We start from the raw sequence: 20731 nt of genomic DNA on the forward strand, positions 1-20731 counted from the left end.
ATTTGCAGAAGAGATCTGCATCAGACTGATAGCACTGGAAAAGGTTCCGCTTCCTTTACGAGTCTGCTTTTACCAGCTGCCATGCACCCAGGGCAACAAGGCTACTTAGGACACATCTCCACAGAACATGCAGCACCAAAGCAGAGAGCACAACCACAGAAAATAGCTACGCAGTTGGGGAGGTTGAAGAAATCCTGTCAGAATAGAAGAGTGTGCCCCAGTTAATTTAACTGGATTCCCAACTACCTACTTCTGCAACTCTCTCCCTCAGCACAAGCTCAGGGGTGCCTATGCCAAGATGCAATGCACAGAGGAGACTTGCACAGCCATATCACTGTTGATACAGCAGAGTTCACCTTCTCCAGCTGTGGGACAGTGTGAGTCACCAGGATTCCCTCGTCAAACAGAGAAAGCAGGGACTTCTCAAAGCTCTCCACAGGGGGGCTGAAGTGAACGCCACTGCTGTCTAGCACGAGGTCTGTTACAAAGAGTGGATTCCTTTGAGGCCTGCAGTGGGAAGAGATAAGGAAGAACAGGGATGCTTTTTGAGCCAATGGCACACAACTGTATTGCTCTGGTGCTGATACTAAAATGCCTACTGGACAGGAAAGGAAAACAAAGGAGAGGAGGACTGTCCCATGCAGCTAAAGGTATGAAACACTGAATTCTGAATTTATCAGTAAAGACATTGAGAACTATCGTCTATCACAGGCGAAGGACACACCAGATCCCCAAAAGCCATAACCTTATGTTGAGAATTGGAGCTGCTTTACAGAAAAATTGCAGATGCTCTTCAAACCAGGCATTCAGCATCTCTAATATACTCTTAACAAGCACCTTTCAGAAGTTATATTCAGTATCTCCCAATCTTGTATATTAACAGCATGGCTCAGGATCAACTGAAATCAGTGTCAAGACTTCCACTGATTTCAAGGTAAAAGGCCTCATGTGAGTGGCAGGTTTTTAAAATTTTTCTCCTGTTTTCAATCTCTAAAGCTTCCTTTTTAATACCATGAAGGACAGAAATCCTTAAATCAATACTCAAAGGAAGAAAATTCTAGGCACTGTGACAACCTGAATTCTATACTCTTTAGAGATCCCAGCCCAGCTCCTACTCCTGAGATTTAATCCAAGAATGGAATTAACCAGCCATGCCTCCTGGTATTCTTCTTCCTGGCTTCCAGAAAAAAGCTAGCAGTAATTATTTGCTCCTCTGAGAATGCTGGAAGTGGTTAATCTTTAGAACAGTATCTCAAAGTAGCAGACCTGGGCTCTGATGGGCTCCCTCACATCACTAACAGCAACTTGAAATCTGTACTAACAGAGCAGCCAGCTCTATGTCATTCTTCCAGACTCAAGCAAATGTGTCAGGTGGAAGACAGAGGAACAGCCCAGCCCAAAGCCTCCATACAGTGCAAAGCTTGCCAGCAAAAATAGTAGTTAGAAAGACAAAGGCATTACACTTTGCCACTCTTTCCATCCTATTTTTTCTCTCCCTTCCTTACCTGTAGGGACTACTGATGAGGTCATCTCCCCACTCCATGTCCTCCGAGCAATCCAGAATACCATGGCAAACGTCCAGCAAAAGCTGGGTGAAGCCGATCAGCGAGTTCCGGACCAGATACCGCACAGAGTCCTGAAGCATGAATTTGATGCGCTTCATCAGCTGATGCAGTTTGGACATCTGGTAGACATCCCAGTGGCTCTGTTCCAGGTTGTACCAGTTTTTGTCTGCATCTCTTAGGTTGCTCTTTACTGCAGTCTTTAGAGTATTGATCCAAGTATCCTTGAGAAACACCTGAACCTAGGGCAAAGAAAAAAAGCAAGCTGTGTAATCCTCCAAGGGCTGATGGGAAAGCAGTACGGTGAGGTTAGCTGCTAGCTGGGACTGCTGGACCTTCCTTTGCAGTGAAAGGCAACTGTTCTCTCAGAGCTGTGGCAGCTAAACAGTAGCTCTCAAATCCATGCACACACACATGGCATCCAAACCTGGCCATGCATCTCCTTCCTTGACAAAAGACCTACAAAATGAAAGCCTGACATTAAAAAGTGGGAGTGCTCTATTCTTTCTTTTTATGCACAGCGTTTCCTTTTTGTTCTCTTTTCTATAGAGCAGTATCCCTGGAGCTGCCTGTGTCAGGGTCCCTTAAAAAGTTGTGTAGACAGTATGATGAGCAAGTAAAAGACAGAATGTTGTCTTCCTTTGACAAGTGAGGAGAAAGAGGGGAAGAAGCCAAGGGCAGCAGCAGTCTGCAGTGTTTTAATTTATTAAAATACCGCCAAGTGTCACTTTTGCTCCACAGGCAGCTGCTGTTTGCATGTAATAAAACAACCTCAGTCACTGAGTTGATGACAGCACTGCCTAGCTGAAACAGCATGGGACTGGGAAGGACCAGCACATGCCCTCTGCCACTGATTCACTGAGCAACCCTGCGCAAGCTACTCCCTGTGGCCACATCCAGGGTGCAATGTGCTGCCCTCATTGAGAGGGCATGAAGATCTTCTGGTGCGAGTTACCACAGAGTTGCAAATTTTTGTCCTAGTCTGTCTGCTGGCATTGCAAGCAGGGTAATCTAATTAAGTACATAAAGAACAGAGTGTAGAAAAGCATTACCCCCATGAGTGCTTCAGGAGGAATCAAAGCTCTTGCACCTTGCAGCTGGAGGGATAGGGAAATAAAAACAAAAGAAATGGAAACTTTTGAGTGCCAATGAGGACTGTTATCTGCATGGAGACCAGGAGGAGGAAAGAGGGGCTGTAACCCTACGTGGCCACTTATTCAACATATGACTAAGAGCACTGGCTGATGGTAACTACGGGGCTATGGCTCTTTCAGCCCATTCTCCCCACATTCCAATAAATTTGACATACACATGTAAATTCCTCCCTGCCCCACCCACAACAACTCCTTTGAAAGCTCAGTCGTTTCCAGGGAATCAATCTGCAGCTGCTGCATCTGTCTAATACACGCCGACAGCCCTGCTGTTCACCCCCCACGCTTCCTCTGCTCACCTGAGTGAAGGTCTGGGTCTGGATCTGTTCAAACTCCTCCAAGCAGACATGCTTGGCTAAGGTTGAGTTAAACAGAGATATGGTGGCTGCCTTGTTGCACTCATCTTGCACCTGTGTAAGGAGAAGGATGACTTCTGGCCTGGTCAGGAGCGAGGCAAAGTTGAAATCTGCTTGTCGTTCATCAAAAGGATAGTCTGGGATCCAGATGAGCCCTGGCACCAAAAAAAAAAAAGAACACGTTATTGCCTGCAACAGCCATTCCAGTTTCTGTTTTAGAGGAAGAGCATAGCTCCCTTTGGGACAGCGCTTGTGAAAAGGACTCTTCTCTGACGCACGGGCCTTATCATGTAGCAGTTTCAGCAGATGGCTGGATGAAAGAGACAGTCTCTGCTCTGCAGCCTCCCATTAGAGGTTGAGGGACTGTCTTGGTGCCTGACCTTCTTGAGGCTTCCATGAGAAAGAACATGGGACTTGAGCAATCTTCCCACTGAGGCTTCAAGGCACAGCTGAGTCATCTCATCTGTGACAGGCCACTTGTGAACCACCTCAAGGCATTCCAACCTTCGAAAGATCGAAGTGCACAAAACACACGCCACCCTCTTTCACTGTGGTCATTTTCCCCCAGTTCAGGACTCTAAAAGAACCTGAGCCCTCCTTCACACCTGAGGTATGCCACAGCTGAGCACAGCAAACGGAAGGCGTCCAGCCACAGCACAGTGCGGAGCAGAAAGCAGTTAATTACCCTGCCATGCATTTGGTGCCATTAAGGGTACACTTGCAGAGCTATTGCTGCTTAGCTGATGGATGGTAATGTGTTGTGTACTGTGGTAACACGAACATGCAAATATACTCTAAAAACAAGCAGACATACTCGAAAGTCTCATATAATCTCCTGCTGCTGCCCCTTATGAGCCCTAATCATTAACATGAACTCGAGAGCTTCTCCAACAAAGCATGAATCCTATCATAAACAAGAGGTCCTATAACCATGTCAAGTTTAAATTGCTTCACTATGTCCCGTACCTTTCTCTGGCACTTTCTTCTCCTCTTTGTCTGGCAGGGTGACATAAGAAAATGTCTGAGGTTTGGAAGCGACGACTCTGTCAAAGCTGATCCTGTTCATGGTGCGTTCATAGTCTAATCTCACCTCCTTCTCCAGGCAGCACATACGGTCTAACACCCTGTTACAAGACATGGAAACAATGATAACCCACGGTGTTTGAGCAGAAGTGTGTATGTAGCTTTACAGCAAAACCCACTCTTCGCTCCCTCCCTTCTGGATTTGCTAACCCAGAAGCTCACCTACTACTGAACGCATTAGGAGAGCTGTGCAGACAATGAAGCAGCCAGCAAAGCTATCAACTGGACATTTAACGGCAGAGGCAAGTGGGGACCTGGGATTAGGACTGCAGCCTTCTCAAGTGTCTTCGGATCAAAGCAAAATCTCCACCGGGGACATGCAGTGGGAGAAGCAGTACAGAGGGGAGGGGAAAAAAACAACTGAGGAAGCCAGATGGCAGTTCTAGAAAAGCTGGGCTATCCGAGACGTACTCCCAACTGCCTCCTGCTGAATGTGTCTTGAAATCAGTCTCCTCAGACAAAACATGTGTATAAGTGCTGAAACCCTGCTCTTTTTGCCCTAGGAAATCATCTTTCAACTCAAGCAGGCAGAGTACTTTTCTTTATACCTATATTTCTGCTCACAAACAGAGACTAATTACTCTCCTACTCTCTAGTTCAGGCTGGCAGACCATGCAGCCCTTCACACCTTCCTGTCTCTGAGCAGGGCAATCAGTCATGGCTGATTCCCAGTGACACCACCAACAGCTCATGATTCATCAGTCCAGGGACTCTTAAAACGCCTTCCTGATATGAACTGCATCTCAAAGAGACACTCAGTTATATCCAGGTGGAGATCTCCTGTTCTGTTTGCTTCATGCTGTGCAGATCTTCTTTTGATTTTATCAGCTGTTAATAAGTAGAAGAGTCACCAGCAGAGAACAGCCAACTCTCTGGAGACAGCTAGCGGTCTGCAGATCAATTCAGCAATGACTGATCTGTTCCATGAAAGCACAGGGACACAGCAAGGTCAACCATGCCATTTCTGTCCAGCCTTCCTGCTGTTGAAAACCATTTAACTGCAGGTGTAAGCACGGCTCAGTGGATCTGCATATGAAGTACATCTACTTCAACTGGGAACACTGACAGATCACCCATCCTGTACATGTGTCCCTGGGGCTCTTGTCCTACCTACTTCTGATGACACTCTGGGCAAGAGGGTGGTATGCATGTGCACAGGCTGGAAGGCAGACGAGATCCACGGTCTAAGAGCTGGATGCTCAAGATCTGCCTCCATTGCCACTTGTTTTGTAGCCCTATGAAGTCCTGCAATGTTAATAGACTGAAAGCTGAGACCCCAGACCTGTACTTGATGCTTTACCTCTTCTCTATCTTCAGTTTGGGAGTATGCATAGCCAACAGCTCCATTCTCCGAAGGCTCTTTTCGCTGATGCTATTTAGTCCATCTGTGGGCATGCAGTCCACATACAGGTGATACAGTAGCAGTGCCTGTGTCTTCTTACGCAAGCTGTTGGCAGAAACTACCCGCTCTGCAAACATCTGGGGATCTTCGGCCAGAAACAGCAGGCAAACTCGTGGCACCCAGTACTGACACGGTAACAACGGGGCTCTTCCTGGGAAATGAAAGTAGGGCTTACAAGAGTCTACAAGGAGCACAAAACGCAGAACGGCTTGCAATGCTGACAGCAGCTTTTTGAAGGACTATATGATTGGGTTTGCTTACTGGAGATCAAAATGAGGGACAAAAGCTGAGGACAGCAAGAGAGAAGGAGCATGGAATTAGCAGCATCTCCAAACCTTTGAAAAGGTGGGTACTTCATCAGTTCACATTCCTCCTCAAAACGGCATTGGCCCAGAAAGACCATTATTTAACTTGTCTTGAAGGCAGGAAAGGACAAAGGAAAGGTATCTCCAAAGGGAAGGCCTCAAACAGGCTGCCAAATTAAGGCGTGGAGGTTTTTCCGGACAGGTTAAACAGACATGTGTCAAGAGTGATAACAGGGAGAGGAATTAAATTGCTTCTTGATGTCCTTCCCACCTCTACCTAGGACCAGGGTAATGGACTGGCTCTCAGTGCATATGCCAGGTCCCAAAAGGCCTTACTTGAAACATACCTTCTGGAGTCATTCCTCCGTTGAGGATGGGTCTCCCTTCTTCATCCCGCACCAGCCCATTCTTATCTGTTTTATGGACCAAGTAGAGCTCTGTCCTCTTGTCGTAATCCAGAACACCAACATCAATCCACTTGTAGATTAACTTCCGGCTTTTGGGGTCCTCTGAGAGAATGAAGAATTAAACCAGCGTTAGTCCATTCTCCTGGAGGCTACAGCAAATGAAATTTCCTCATCAGAGTGGTGAGGCTACAGTCAAATACGTTTACTAGCTTGAATCTTGGTCAATCTAACATAATTTCTGCTGTGATCAACTAAATAATGAACTCAGGTTTTACAGCTCAGTATTTCCAACTGTTTGCACACACCAGAGCCCTCTATTTTCATCCTCTTACTTTTGTGGGTTCCCTGTGGACCATCTACCCACTGCCTGCTTCAGGCACTCCCACTCACTCTTTGCAGTCAGTCTCATATTTGGGTCCCATATACCCTGACATCCTCTCTTTCAGCCTGTACCTGGGGACCCCTCTGCCTCCCGATTCCTTCGCCCCTTGATTCAGGACCCCTCATTACCCACATGGATTCTGTGGGGATCCCATTCTCCTTTCCCACTTGCAGCTCGAGCCCTGTGTTGCCCTCCACATGAGTCCTCATTCTTCTAATTGGGAGTGAAACCCTGTGCCTTTTACCCCAATCTATTATTTCTCTAGGTCATTCCCAGGGCATCCAACTCCTAAGTGTTTAGATTCTTTTAAAAGCTGGGAGGTGCTAACCAGACAGATATATACCTATATTGATATCAATATAGATACAGGTCAGGACAGTGTATATATGAAGTTGAGAATGGATGCTGTTAACTGCAGGTCTCAGCTATTAGAATTTGCAACAGCGCTGGCACTATATGGATGCCAGTGGGCTCACCTCTGCCAGGACCTAGAAGGTCTGACTACTTGTGTGCAGAATAGCCCATTCAACCTGGGGAGTGATCAGGTGTAGCGTTCCCCAAGCCAGCTGCAAGCAGAACTCGGCCATCACGTGCTGGCTGCACGAGGATCCACACAGCTTACGTTTTATGCTTAGGTTTTGCAGACAGCCAAGCCTCTGGAGGCTGCCCCTGAGCTGCAGTCAGTGTGCATACCAATTGCTATGCTTTAAAGCTGGTGCAGATGTGTTGATATGAGCTGCAGCCACAACTGGACACCAGTACGGCTAGCGATGCCTTCTTGGAAAGGGGAGGAAGGGGAAAGGAAGGGAAGGCTCTGAGTGACAGGAAAACAACAGACATCCACGTCACTTAATTTGCCCCAGATATACTACTTGGATTTTCACTGCAGTCTGAACCTGACTTCTGATCCTGCGCTCGCAGTGAAATCCAGGCAGAACATACTGTGTTCAAGATAACTAACTTCATGATGATACCTCTATATCAGTAAAGTGAATTTTTGACTGTACTGACTTCCAGGCACAGAAACAGGAGGGAGAAAGGCAGAGGCTACTTCTAAAATAGTGGGAACAGTCAGTCCAGGGCAGCACTGACAGTCGCTGAGATTCCTGGTCTCTTGCTCTGCCTGCCTGAGCCTGGTCAGAATGAGGTATCATTTTTCTGCTATTCACAGCTGCATACATCAGAATCTACATGCCCCCTTCTGCTGACTGGGTCTGTAATTGTTAGCATTGCATCATTCATTCAAGCTTTACCATGTCCCAGGACATCATCTGTAGGTAAAAGTGCTTTTCCAGGCACGGGCTTTCTATCAAGAGATCCCGGCTCCAGTCCTAGCGAGATCCACTCTTCTGGAGTTCGACAGTCATACTCCATATTGTCAAATATCTAGAAAGCCAGGACACAAGTGAAATAAAGTCTTACTTCAGAGAGAAGAAAATACCTGATTAAAAATTTAATGAGAGTAAAACTAACATGCAGTTCCTAAATGGGCTACAAAAAGGGAAAACAGTCCAGCTACAAAAGCTTTGCTCAACAATCTTCTGCCAGACAGCAATATCTGTACCTCTAGCTCTCTCCCAGGGAGCAGAGGTCACCACCTGGAGAGGTCTCATGCTGTAATACTGCTGACTACTACATCCAGAAAGGTGAGACAACACTTTTTCTTTGGACATATATACGACAGTGAGGAGCACCCTCACGGACTATTAGTTCTGATGGAAGTTATGGGCACCTTGCAGAAGATGCTCAGCATCTTTTAGAGATTCTTCAGGGCCCAAACCTGCTGTAAAGCATTTCCTTGTTTTATCACTTGTTTTATCAATGATGGCTAAGTGTCCTGCAATTCTCAGAAACATCCTGTGGTATAAGCAGTGAGATAGATCACCAGTAGCAAACATGCTCTCTTACCTGTAATGGCAGGTAGATGGGAAAGACAGGATCTTTCTTCTCCTCAATAGTTGCCATATTGTCAGGATCGTGGTGCCTTGGCATCAGCTCATTGGAGTCTACTCCCTTGCTGGCTAAGAGCTGAGTGATATCAAAGGTGAGATACAGCCGTCTTCTCCTGTTTTGAATCAGATGGGGAAATAACCACTTAATGTGCCTAGAAGGGCTCCCATGCCTACAACTCCACTTTTTGATCGTTTACCCCTATGAGTAAAAAAGTTTAAGCACACACTGCATATGTGTATATTTCTTCATCTATAGAACAGTTCAGATGGAAGACACCTACAATGATCTCCTAGTCCAATTCATAAATTATATACATGTACTACTGTACTAATGTATTATGTGCATTATAGAGCATACACAAAAACAGAAATCAAAAAAACATGAGAAAAAGATGAAATAAGCACTATGTAAAAAAATATTTTCTTCCCGCATCCCAGTGAATTGTCTTGTGCACTCCCTGAAACACACACATCCCACTTTGGAGACCACTGCCTTACAGAATAGTTTTTTCCTAAAGATTTTTGACATGTCATATCTTGAAAGCAAAAATCAACATCCTAAGCTGCTGTGTCCATCCTGTAACAATGCCTCCAGCCACTTTCTGGTTACTTACCTCTCTACCTGAATCTTGCGAGGGCATTGCCCTGGAAGCCCTTGGAAGGCAATGTGCACTTTGGGCTTAAATGATTGTACCGGGAAATCTGACTTGACAAGGTTCTCAGTGGTTGGTCCAATCACTTGGTTATCCAGGACACTTTCCAAGTCCTCAGGCATCCTGAAGGTTGTGACTAAGAGACAAAGAGAAACACATGTCTGAAACCACCAGACATTACTCTGCTTTACATTCACGCACACAGGAGGACTATGCTGTCTCCTGGGTTGTCTGCAGAAGTCACTTCACTAGATTTGTGAGAGAAATCAAGAAGACATCAAATGGGAAACAGAAAGGAAGACCTGCTGCAATAGGTCATTATGGTTTTCTAGTATCAAAATGACAGCGTAGAAGAAGCCTCCACTGAGTCATGCACCTTATTAGGAGGTAGGGCACTGACCCAGCTCTAAGGAGCTCTGTTCTGTTCCCAGCTTTGCTACAGACTCTCTACATGATCATGGGCAAGTTGGTGTCTCTAGTGCACAGCCTCCCTCACTCTCAGAAAGGGGTGGGATTCCCCTGCCTCCCTGGGGTGCCCTGAGACCAAGAGTCAGTCGTAGCTGGGAGGAACTTGGTCAAGATGGTGATAAAGGGCTTATGAATACTGCAGGAGATAACAAGCCACTCAGGTCATCTTTGTGTGCTGAAGTCCCTATTCACACCTTACTTGAGACAAAACTCTCCTCTGTTTTAGCTCAAGTGAATCTCCCACTCACATCAGTAGTAGTGTGAGAAAAAAACTGAGTTAAACAGCCAACAACCTCACTATTTGGCCAAATGTTTTCAATGGAAATTTGGACTAAGCAAAAAGTATACATTTCCAAGAACTGTCTGAAATTAAACTATGTCATTTACCCCATAAATAAACCAAACTGTTTATATTGCTAAACAAGCCGCAAATAATAGAACAGCAGCAAACTGGGAATTTAAAGCTTAACCTAAATTAAGTAATTGCATGCAGGCTTTAAAAAGCACTATTCCCTAGACAGAGCTAAGCCTTGAGCTAAAAATAGCTTTTGGTGGAATGAGAGCTTTTCATTTGATGAACTTTCACACTTTACCAAAGAGAAACTTAAGATTCTGGTTCTTAAGTGGCTATTTTGAACATCAAGCTTTGGACCAATCCTTCACCCTGCTCCATGTGCTTCTGTTGGCATCATGGACATATGCAAATTCATGATTTCAAAGCAGTTGTGTAGAGCAGGCAACAATGCTGTAACCAGGCACATTTCAGGATGACCAGGTACTGAAAGGGTCCTCTAAGAGGTCATTCTCTCACCCTTCTTCAGTGGCCCAGAGACAGCTCTTGTACACTGTCTTCTTAGGGACTAAAGGAAACAGCCACTGAACTGGCTTCTCTCTATGCCCCTCTCCCAGGAAGAGTACGTAACCTGGAATAATGTGATCCTAAACATTGGTATTGTCCGTACCAACATGCATGCTTACAATAATTTTGAGGAATCCCTAAAATGCAGAGGGTTTACTATAGCTCCTTTAGCCTCATGCATATCTCTTCTTGGGGTCTTTACAGAATGGCCCTGATTTATATTTGTTGTCAGGGAGCACAGCTGCTCCAATTTTGTCACTTCGTTGTTGCAAAATCCATGGCACCATCCATTATGGCACTTTGTGCACTATCAACTATTTATGTCAATACTTAACGTTTCATTTGCATTTACATTTCCAGCTTGATAGCTTCTTCCCCCTTGAAGAAGCAGCAGATCATAAATAGAGATCTGTCTCCACTTGTTAGGGATGAGTCTAGCTTGTCAAGATTCACTTGAGGATGCAGTCATTTGTCCTCACTCATGAAAATAAATGTCACTTCCAAGCACAGGAAGGTGGTATATATAGTTACCATCTTTCTCTAATACTAAAATCCTCTCATAAGCACACTTTCTCCCCATCCGCTGCCAGCCTACGATCCGTATCCCCAAGAGTGCTCTAGGGGCCAGGAGAGCGCTGGCAAACCTTTCGACCATGCTCCATTCCTATATTTGAGCATCCGTGATACAACAAGCTCTTGTAAGCAGGTGGGACCAGCAGCTCTGCATACACAAACACCCCTTCCATCTAGGGAGAACAAGCTGCTTTGGGGCAGCTGGATGCAGAACGAACAAACAGAATCATAGACTCATTAAGGCTGGAAAAGACCTCTCAGATCATTAAGTCCAACTGTCAACCCAACACCATCATGCCTACTAAACCATGTCCCGAAGTCCCCGGGCAGCCTGTGCCAATGCCTGACCATTTTTCAGTAAAGAACTTTTTCCTAATACCAAATCTAAACCTCCCCTGTCACAACTTGAGGCCACTGCCTCTCGTCTTATCGCTAGGTACTGGAGAGAAGAGATCAGCACCCACCTCACTACAGCCTCCTTTCAGGTAGTTGTAGACAGCAATAAGGTCACCCCTCCAGCCTCCTCTTCTCCAGACTAAACAATCCCAGTTGCCTCAGCCACTCCTCATAAGGCCTGTTCTCCAGACCCTTCACCAGCTTCACTGCCCTTCTCTGGACAGGCTCCAGCAACTCAATGTCCTTCTTGTACTGATATTGTATTATTCGTGATACAAGCCAGGATGCCGCTGGCCTTCTTGACCACCTGGGCACACTGCAGGCTCATGTTCAGCCAGCTTTCAACCAGTACCCCCAAGTCCTTTTCTACCAGGCAGCAAACAAGAGAGGAAGATGATTTTGGCTACGGGTACCTAAATCCTCAATACAGCTCTCATGGGCAGGTCCCATTTTCACAGGAAGGAGGCTTTGCTGGCTCCACACGCAATGATAATGCATGCAAATTCAGTGCTCTCCTGGCACATGGCCTGCGGAACCAAACTCCCACAGGCAGCAATGCAGTCTACCCTGAACCCTAGGGAAGCAGATAAATCCAGGAGAAAAGGGAGCATGGTTCTACCACCCAGTCAGATCACTTAAATGAAATTCACTTTTGACAGGACATTCAAGCAGCTCAGCACCATTCCTGGCACTGACTGGAGAATGAAAGCAAAGCACTAACCTAGAGTCATCAGCCTAGTTCCCTGCACGCTCACTATAAGCGACCGTAAGAGTTATGGTTCCTTTTCCTGCCACAACACGTTTCCTCTCAGCATACTTACCTTTAGGGGTGTGCTGCTCCAGGTCCGCCTGTCTTAGCAAAGCATGGTACATACGGGGGCCAGCACAAACATCCTGAAATGCAGCATGTGAAGGAAGTGTCAGTGATAACAAAGCACAGTGTAGCACAGTGGGAGGGTGGATTACAGAGGTGCAGAGAGAAAAATCAGACTGCAAGATCAACTTTACCAGAGCTTTAGGGACAATTCAGACTGTGAGTAACAGTCAGAAAAGGCTCAGAGGCACAAATAAATACCTGGAAACTTCAGCTTAATGCACAGAGAGGCAGGGGATTTGTCAGCAGAGTGCAGCCTGATGTCAGCTCAAAACGTGAATTATGGGCTGATGAGGCAGGCAGTCATTAGGGTTTTACTTCCAAATGTCATCTGCAGTCACAACCATATGCCTGCCCTGCCATGCTGGCATCCTAAACCCAGTCAATGTCATGACAGCAGTGATACCACTGGCCACTGAGGAAGGCAGGACAACTAAGATCAGGAAGAACCTTATGGCTTCGCTTTGTAAGAGTCAAGGTCTTGCACAAAGGCCTCTGACCAAAATGAAGGGCTAGGACCTGGGATGAAAGCTGTATTTCTCCACCCCAGGTGTACTATAGGTCTTTCTATTGTAGAAGGACAGTGGTAGAAAAATAATTGCTCTTCGCACTTACCTCCGAGATGTCGGAGGCTCCTGGAGTGAGGACATCAGCGTAAAATGCCTTTTGTCTAAAGGCTGAGTATATTTTTGGGCCCTGGTTGCAGCTATCGGGACGCAACAAACTCGTTCCTGGACTGCAGTCCCAGCATGAAGCCTCATCGCTGGTATCAGGAGGACTGGGGCTCCTACTCAGGGAATTCATCAAATCCTTCTTTGCTTTATCCATCTTCTTAGGAGAACAACGCTGTGATGTAACCTTGGGCTTGCTAGAGTGGAAAGACATTGAGCCTGTTAAAACTCTTTCGCGCTCCTCCACAGCCTCCCACCGTGCTGGATATTGTTGACTTGCTAAGAAGATGAGTGGGTAACAAAGTAGGTTCGACCCCCTGCTTCAGTACCAAGTGCTGCCTTCATGACCTGGGGGCCATTGGTCTCACACGGCTGACTCGATGGCTCACTAACCCTGGGAAAAGAGAGCCCTTTATTATTCCAGATGGATTTTGGAGGGGGAAAATGAGCAGTATGTGCTTGAAAAGCTGCTTTCTTGAAGCAGCAGGGGCTTCCCGGATCTGTGGCAGCATTCAAAAGGCTGCCAGGAGAATTTGAGTAAACTGGGACTACAAGTGCTACTTTTGCCTTACTCAAATCCCTTAAAAGCCTTCTCACACTTGACTCCAGCAGGAGTAGGCTACAGCCTAGATACCAACACAGCTACTCCCAGGTGTAAAGTCTGACTCTTTCATTTAAATAATTCAGGAGATATGTTTAAGCATTGCCTAACGAATATTAAAATATAGCCAGAAGCTCCCCTCTCTCTCCCCCTGCAGGGGATATTTTTGCTGGTGATCTCAGCTCACAAATAATTTCTACTTTTCCACCCTGGGAGACACAAGTCCAGGCAAATATCACAGCTGTATGGCTTTATTTTATAAAAACCTTCGCACGCTGAAAGATACTAATTAAGAGCAGCCCTCGAACTTCTCGCATGACGATAATGCAACCCTTGATTTTAGGCTTGTCTAAACACAGAGATGACTACTGTAACTAATTAGTACAGCTAAAGTGACACAAGCCCCTCCAGCCTGCACACACATGCACTTATTTAATGATGTACACATACCCCCATAGCTTATTCCTATAAATTATGAGTCAAAGCTCTCCACAGTGTCTCTCAAGGCTACTCCGAGTGCAATATGGCTTATTCATCAATTCCTGCTCAGCGCTAGACCCAGAGTCTTCATCCAGCCCTACCTGACTAACAGTTTGTGTCCCGCACCCTTCCTAAGACCCACATGTCTGCCTTGCTTACTTCTGGAGGCCAAGCCTCTGCAACAGGCTGCTACGTGGGAGTCTTCCAGCTTGCCACAGCCAAGTGATAGAAGTAGCTGTCTGGAATCTCCTCCTGACGTGGAGACAGCAACACAGCATCCCTTCCCACCATGCCCTCTCTGCTCTGCTCGTGCATGGAGTGAAAACTCTGCCTGTCCTACACTCCTGATCAGAGGGGGCAAATTTTTTCTAAATTTCACCTTGCTGCCTGTCTGCAAGAATGAATCGAGTACACACAGCAGAGAAAGCATTACATGCATGCCGGAGATAAAAGGGAACAACTCTGCTGGTTTATTACTGCAGGCTCAAGCCAGTGCACCCTTTTGAGAGGTTGAATCAAAAAAGAAATCAGATAATAAATCAAGGTTACCATGATGCGAATCCTTTAAGTGAAACGGAGTAAACTAAGATTGGAAAGACCTGGGAGATGAGACCAATAATACCCCCTCCTCTCCTTCAAGCTAGAAAATCTCAAATCTTTCTCCTCTCAGCTTCTCTTTGGCATCTGGAACCTCATACCCTGAAGAATGAATTTTCCATGGAGGATTTTGTTTTTATTAGCTATTTTATGCTCTGGCTATATCTGTTTCAGCAGCCCAGCAGGATTGATTGGTATCAGCCAAGATCCAAGGATTCCTGATGAATCACTGCTGGACTCTTTCGTGCCTGCTGCACCGGCAGAGAGAACAGCAGCAAGGCGGAACGGCCCTGCGGTGGTTCTCCTCATATGTCACTGAACATTCTCTTCCCAGGATGCAGGGGCGAGGTGGCGACGTGACTTGCTGTACTTTTACCTCTTAGGACCAGAATCCTAAACCCGTCCAATTCAGAAAAGCTAACTCTGGGATGCAAGGTTCATCTGAACCTTTAGCAGGGTTAGCGATTGAGCCTACTCCCAATTTAGCAGGACTGGCAATCTCTGCCCAGAACCGAAACAATGGGGCTGCTGCCAGTGACAGCTGAGTTCCCGTGACGGGAGAAGTGTGTACCAAACCTGCCCACAGCAGGCCTACTTCTTCACTGCTTTGCTCCCTGTGTGCTCACACACACCTCCATAAAATCTTTCCTGAGCACTTGTCTCAAAATAAAACAAACCCCTACTCAGTGTCCAGCTCAAAAACACTCATCTGTCACGCTCTCCCAGCTGCACAGGAGGAGGGTCTGGTGCTTGTAACTGCAAAAAAACCTGACACACACCACCCTAAATAAAGAACAAAACCAGGCCTCCAAAGTTTTCCCAGCAATTCCCCAGATGAGTAAAACAGCTTGTCTGAGCGTGCTGAAGCTGATACAGAGATGGGAGAACTGCTGAGCACAGAGAGAACCCTACTCTCCTGCCATCCCAGCTGCTGGGATGTGCGCAGGGTTTGCAGTGAGGAGGTTTCCCAGAGCGTGGTGGGGAGCTCGCTCCAGTGCCAGCCTCCAGCTAGCAGGTGGTTTAGTGCTCCCATCCAGTTCTCAGGAATGGTCTGCAGGGTGGTTTAAAAGACGAGAGGAGAGACCACCTCTCTCTTACTCAGCCTCGCTGCTGAGCCAAGGGGCTTATTGCAGAGCAGTTCACTCTTCCTCAGACTCCAGCTCTGGCAATGGCACCTTCCACCCTCCCACTCCCCCCAAAACGGCGTGCAGACTCCAGGGCTGTCCTCCCCATCCTCCATCCGAGGGTGACCCCGGACCCTCATCCCTGGGCAGCAGAGCCTGGTGCGGATTGCCGAGGCTGTCACTGCTCGGGTGTCTTGGTTTCGGCTGCCGCCGGCAACAAAAGCGCCACGCGGCCGCCCCTCCCCCCGCCGGCGTGCGGAGGAGAATGGAAAGAAAGAGGCAGAAACCGGTGGGTCGGGATAAGGGCAGTTTAACAGAACAGCAAACAGAGGGAACACGAACAACAACGATACAGATAAGGAGAAAACACGACAAAAACAGACCCGCTCTCTCGGACTGCACCGGCGCCGCCCGCTCCCGAGCCGCGAGCGAGCTCCCGCCGCGCCCCCCCCCCCACCGGAACCCAGCGTGACGTCACAGGGCATGGAATACCGGGCTCTGTTTGGCCAGGTGGGGTCAGCCCCCACCCCCCGGCTGTGCCCCTTCCTGGAGTCCGGTGAAAATTAACCCTGTCCTGGCCAAACCCAGGACATCGGGGAAGGGAACACCTTCCACCTTGCAGTGAGTATGCAACAGCAGCCTGAGCTTTCAGCCAGTTCTGCTAGAGCAGCTGCTGATGGTGTGAAACAGCCTGCGCTTGAGGATTTCTTGGCTGGCTGAGGGATCCTGAGAAAAGCAGCAAAACTGCCCAGAGCCCTGTTAGTGTCGGACTGGCTGCTGCATCCGTGGACAGGACGAGGGCTGCATGCTATGTTCGCAGCCTTCAGTCCCTTCCTACTTGGAGCACTTTCCTCAGGGCTGGATCTCCCCTTCAACAAAGAGAGGTTCAAAGGCGGAGGGAAACAGAGTTCACCTCATCGCAAACAGATGAGAGGTCTTCCTGAAAGCGGATTCTTTACCCACCTCAATAACCCTTCACTCCCTGCTGCCCTTATGCATCCAGGAGCATCTCCCTGCTCTTCAACAGCAAACATCTACCTGGCACCAAGCCATCCCAGCTTTAGCTATAATAAGCTTGGAAAACCTTTTCACAACTGCCAAAACTCCTATCTTCCCAGCAGTGCAGTCATTCTCTCTCACACCTGAAAAGCACGTTTCCTAGATATACCAGGTACATTGTACTACGCTAAATTGAACTACTCAAAATAAGAGCATATTCTAATGGCATTGCTGACACAACATTAGATACAGCATCTATGTGTCATCGTGGCAAAACTATAATTACAATTTCTCAGTAAATCCAGGCTTCACATATCCAAGAAGTCAAACTCCCACGTGTCTTGCTCAATGTCTGGTATGAGCTTTTTGATCTGTTGCCTCTACTCTGATTCTTTGATTCAAAGCTTTGACAAAATGGACTCTTTTCTTTCAAATAAGGTTCAAAACGGCTAAAAATTGCAATAGAAAAAGAGAAAAGTACTTCAAAAATAATCTAAACCCTAAGCAAAACCACAGATTTAAATCTAGTAGTCATTTATCTGAAATCTGTTTATCTGTGGATTAGCCAGAACCCCACCTACTACACCATCCAGACACCAATATGTAGAAATTCCTTCTTCCTATTATTTAAGCCTTATAATAGAAGCTCAGACGAGGTGATGTGCTCTCAACAAACTGCTTGGTACATTATCCCCTCCTTCAAATCTCTTCTACTTTAAAAAGGGAGCTGAAAGTAATTTCAAATTTTGTAGCAGCCCATTCCCTCCAACAATTTGAGTGGTTTTAAAATTTATTTTCCTCCAGGGTTTGAGATGCACTTCTCTCCACGTGGAAGCAACCCGCAACCACCGCTGGAACCCGAGGATGCCAGGGGAAGCGGCAAGACCAACGGCGACCAGCGCTGCTCGTTACAGAGCATACTTAACGACCAGGTGACACCACGCGTTTTGAGGTTGTAGCCATGGCAGGGGTTACGAGACACCGCACGACGTATTTACACCGTGACTCCAATAACGCGCGTTTCCTTTCCGAAGTGCCGCAGCCTCTGTTGCTACCGGGGTGCAGGAGAAGCAGCCCCAGGGCAGTAACTAACGGCGCAAACTGTGGAGACGGGACAGAGCGAGGCACCCGAGGGAAGGGGGAGCAGATCCCCGCTTCGCGCCAGCGGCGGGGGACACCCTGCTTCTGACGGCCTGAGAAATCCAAACCCTGCCCGACATTCCCAGCATCCGGAAAACCACGGCGGGGGGTCCCTCACCACCCTCACCTGCGCGCCCCTCCACCTTGCACCCGCCCGCCCTCGTCCCGCCGGCCCAGGCCTCCTCCCCTCCACCCCCGCTAGGCCCGGCCCGGCCCGGCCCCGTTCCCCCCACCCCAAAAGCCACCGCAGACCCCGCAGCCCCGGGCCCAGCCCCGGGCCCACTCCTGGCCGACGGCGTGGCAGCGCTGACCGGGCCCGGGGGGCGGCGGGACGCCGGCCCGGCCCTTCCCTGCGGGCGGTACGCACCGGCCGGCCCACGGCAGCCTGCCCGCAGCCGCCCGACGCCGGCCCCGTTGCTATGGGAAGAGGGAGCGGGCGCAACCATCCCGCTGGAGGTGACGGCTCCCCCCCGCGGGCGGTTGGGCTGGTCCGGGGGAGGCGCCGGGCAGCGCGGGCCGGGCAGGCGCACGCCCCGGCTCGGGGGGTGTCACCTCGTGCGACGGCCGAGGAGCTGGGGCGGGCGGCTCGCGGCACAGCGGCCGCCTCAGAGCCGCCACCTCAGAGTACCCAGTGCCACCGAGCTTCCACTGCCACCTCAGAGACACCACAAAGCCCCCAATGCCGCCTCAGGGCGACCACCACTGAGCCCCCACTGCTACCTCAGAGCCACCACTGTCATCACCAAGCCAACACCATCACCCCAGGGCCACCACAGAGACACCACTGCCATAAAGCCACCACAGAGCCACTACCAGAGGCCACTGCCACTGCTGTAGAGCCGCCACCACCATCACCCTTTGCCTTCCAGTGCTGCCAGCCCCAGGGTCTGGCTGCTCGGCCATCGCCCACCAACAAGCCCCTCTGAGGACAGCCCCCATTCCCCCGTGAGGGGGGCAAGGAGCTGGGTGCCTTGCTGCTCCGGTGCCACCTCCCACACCAGCTGGCTGCCAACCCACCATCGACCATCCAGGAAGGTCTAGCAGATCCCTCCTTCATCATATCCACAAAAGCATTGTAGGCGGGCAGGTTGTGGGATGTAACGCTGTACAACGGCTTGTCTGTAGCTAGGCTTGTGTATCTGTGGAAGTCTTGAGCGGTCACACCTAGAGGGTCATGTTAGGTGGGACGGGTGCATACCACCATCTGCTGCGAGCCTGGAGAACACATCATGCACCACAGAGGGAAAGGTGGCAGGAAAGCAGGACCGGAGGATCAGAGCCCTGCAGGGCTTCCTGAGGACAAAACACCCAGCACATCGCTCAAGGGACATCTGCCTGGCCTGGCGTGGGGGCAGAGGGCCAGGCAGGGTGGCACCGGGGGTGGGGGCCATGCCACGGGAGGCTGCAGAGCCCAGGCAATGAGCACCGGCTCCTCTCCCTGCCTGGGCACCGGCCCTGGCCCCAGCTCCAGCAGCCAGGCTGGCGCTACGCATCAAAGGTGGAAGAGGCACTTGTACCATCCAAAAACCTGCAAAGGGATGTGAGGTTTGGGCAGAGAGAGGTGGAGACTGTGGCAGGCAGAGCCTCAGGGAAGAAACACAAGCTTCTGCCAATAAGAAAGCTCCCTCCCAGCACTGCCCAGCTCCTGCCAAGGCGTTCTCCAGCTCAGCCCCGCAGAGCGGGAAGGTCTCTGTGCGGATTCGTACCCCGTTCTGGATTGCCCCTGGTCCTGCTCGAAGCAGCGGCTGTGCAGAAACGCCCAGGTGTAGGCTCTCTGTCACGCTGCCAGCCTCATCACTTCATTTAAGAAAGGAGCACATGCTGGCTTGCCTCGATTAGGTTTGATATAATTACAGCTCTTGCTGGAGTTCCCTGGAGTCACATTCCAGATGGCTCCTCTGGTTGGGAGGGAGAAATGGTGGAGCCCCTTCACCCTCTGCATGGGGAAAATACCTGGCCGCTTCACGCTGGCTTTGTCTCCCTTGCAGCGGGTTGGGATGCACAGCAGGTCTTGCCATCCCTGTGGTTAGCCGGGCTTTCAAAGTTCCACACAAAACGCTTCAGTGAGTCAGGAGATGAAAGCCAAGCTGTTTCAGCTGGCTGAACCTTCACAAAGCCACCAGCCCAGAACAGAGAGCAGACAGGTGTGTGAGCCACCCTGCTCTCCGTCCGTGTGCTGCCATGGCTGATCCATTTCCTGACCTGCCTTCAGCAGGGCCTTCTGGTTCCCTGGAGACTCTCTCCCAGGGGTTGTAGCAGGGTGCACCGACACCGTGTCCTACTTCCACGAGTGCTCCATTAGCCCAGGATGGCCAGGCAGGGGAGCGGGAGACCTAACCACTCGCAAAAGGCAGGTTCGAAGTGGCAGTGGCAGCAGCTGGCACAGCTGAGCGTCTCCGTGCTTTCTTCTCGTCGTATCAGTCCGAGCTGAGACGCTGTCCCCAGCGGAACCGGCACAGAAGATGTAGCGCTGTCTTTCTTCCGACAGTGCTTCTTCGTGCTCCTTTTCTGCCGCGGGCTCTTTTGAGGCCACAGATCTGCCCGTACCTACAGGCGATGCTGAGTTCCCAAGAGAGCAGTTCTGCAAGAAAAGGTTCCCGAGTTCCTGCTGAGACGGATCAATCAGTGACTTATCCAGGATTTTCCCTAGTGCAAGGCTGTTTTGGGAGAAGGAAACTAATGCTCTCCTTGTCCAA

The 20731-nt window shown here is 49.1% G+C and overlaps 1 protein-coding gene across 1 annotated transcript in view; it reads right to left on the reverse strand.

Moving 5' to 3' along the window:
* Window positions 1-13251, reverse strand: part of DNAH1 (dynein axonemal heavy chain 1) — a 72081-nt gene extending 58830 nt beyond the window's left edge. Inside the window, 11 exon segments of the mRNA XM_075432705.1 lie at window positions 357-507; window positions 1506-1804; window positions 3013-3224; window positions 4036-4193; window positions 5453-5705; window positions 6207-6368; window positions 7902-8034; window positions 8557-8713; window positions 9215-9389; window positions 12371-12443; window positions 13039-13251. Coding sequence (XP_075288820.1) covers window positions 357-507; window positions 1506-1804; window positions 3013-3224; window positions 4036-4193; window positions 5453-5705; window positions 6207-6368; window positions 7902-8034; window positions 8557-8713; window positions 9215-9389; window positions 12371-12443; window positions 13039-13251 — 1986 coding nt within the window.
* Between the last annotated feature and the right edge of the window lie 7480 nt (window positions 13252-20731).

Source organism: Opisthocomus hoazin, chromosome 11 (assembly GCF_030867145.1).
Source record: "Opisthocomus hoazin isolate bOpiHoa1 chromosome 11, bOpiHoa1.hap1, whole genome shotgun sequence".
NCBI lineage: Eukaryota > Metazoa > Chordata > Aves > Opisthocomiformes > Opisthocomidae > Opisthocomus > Opisthocomus hoazin.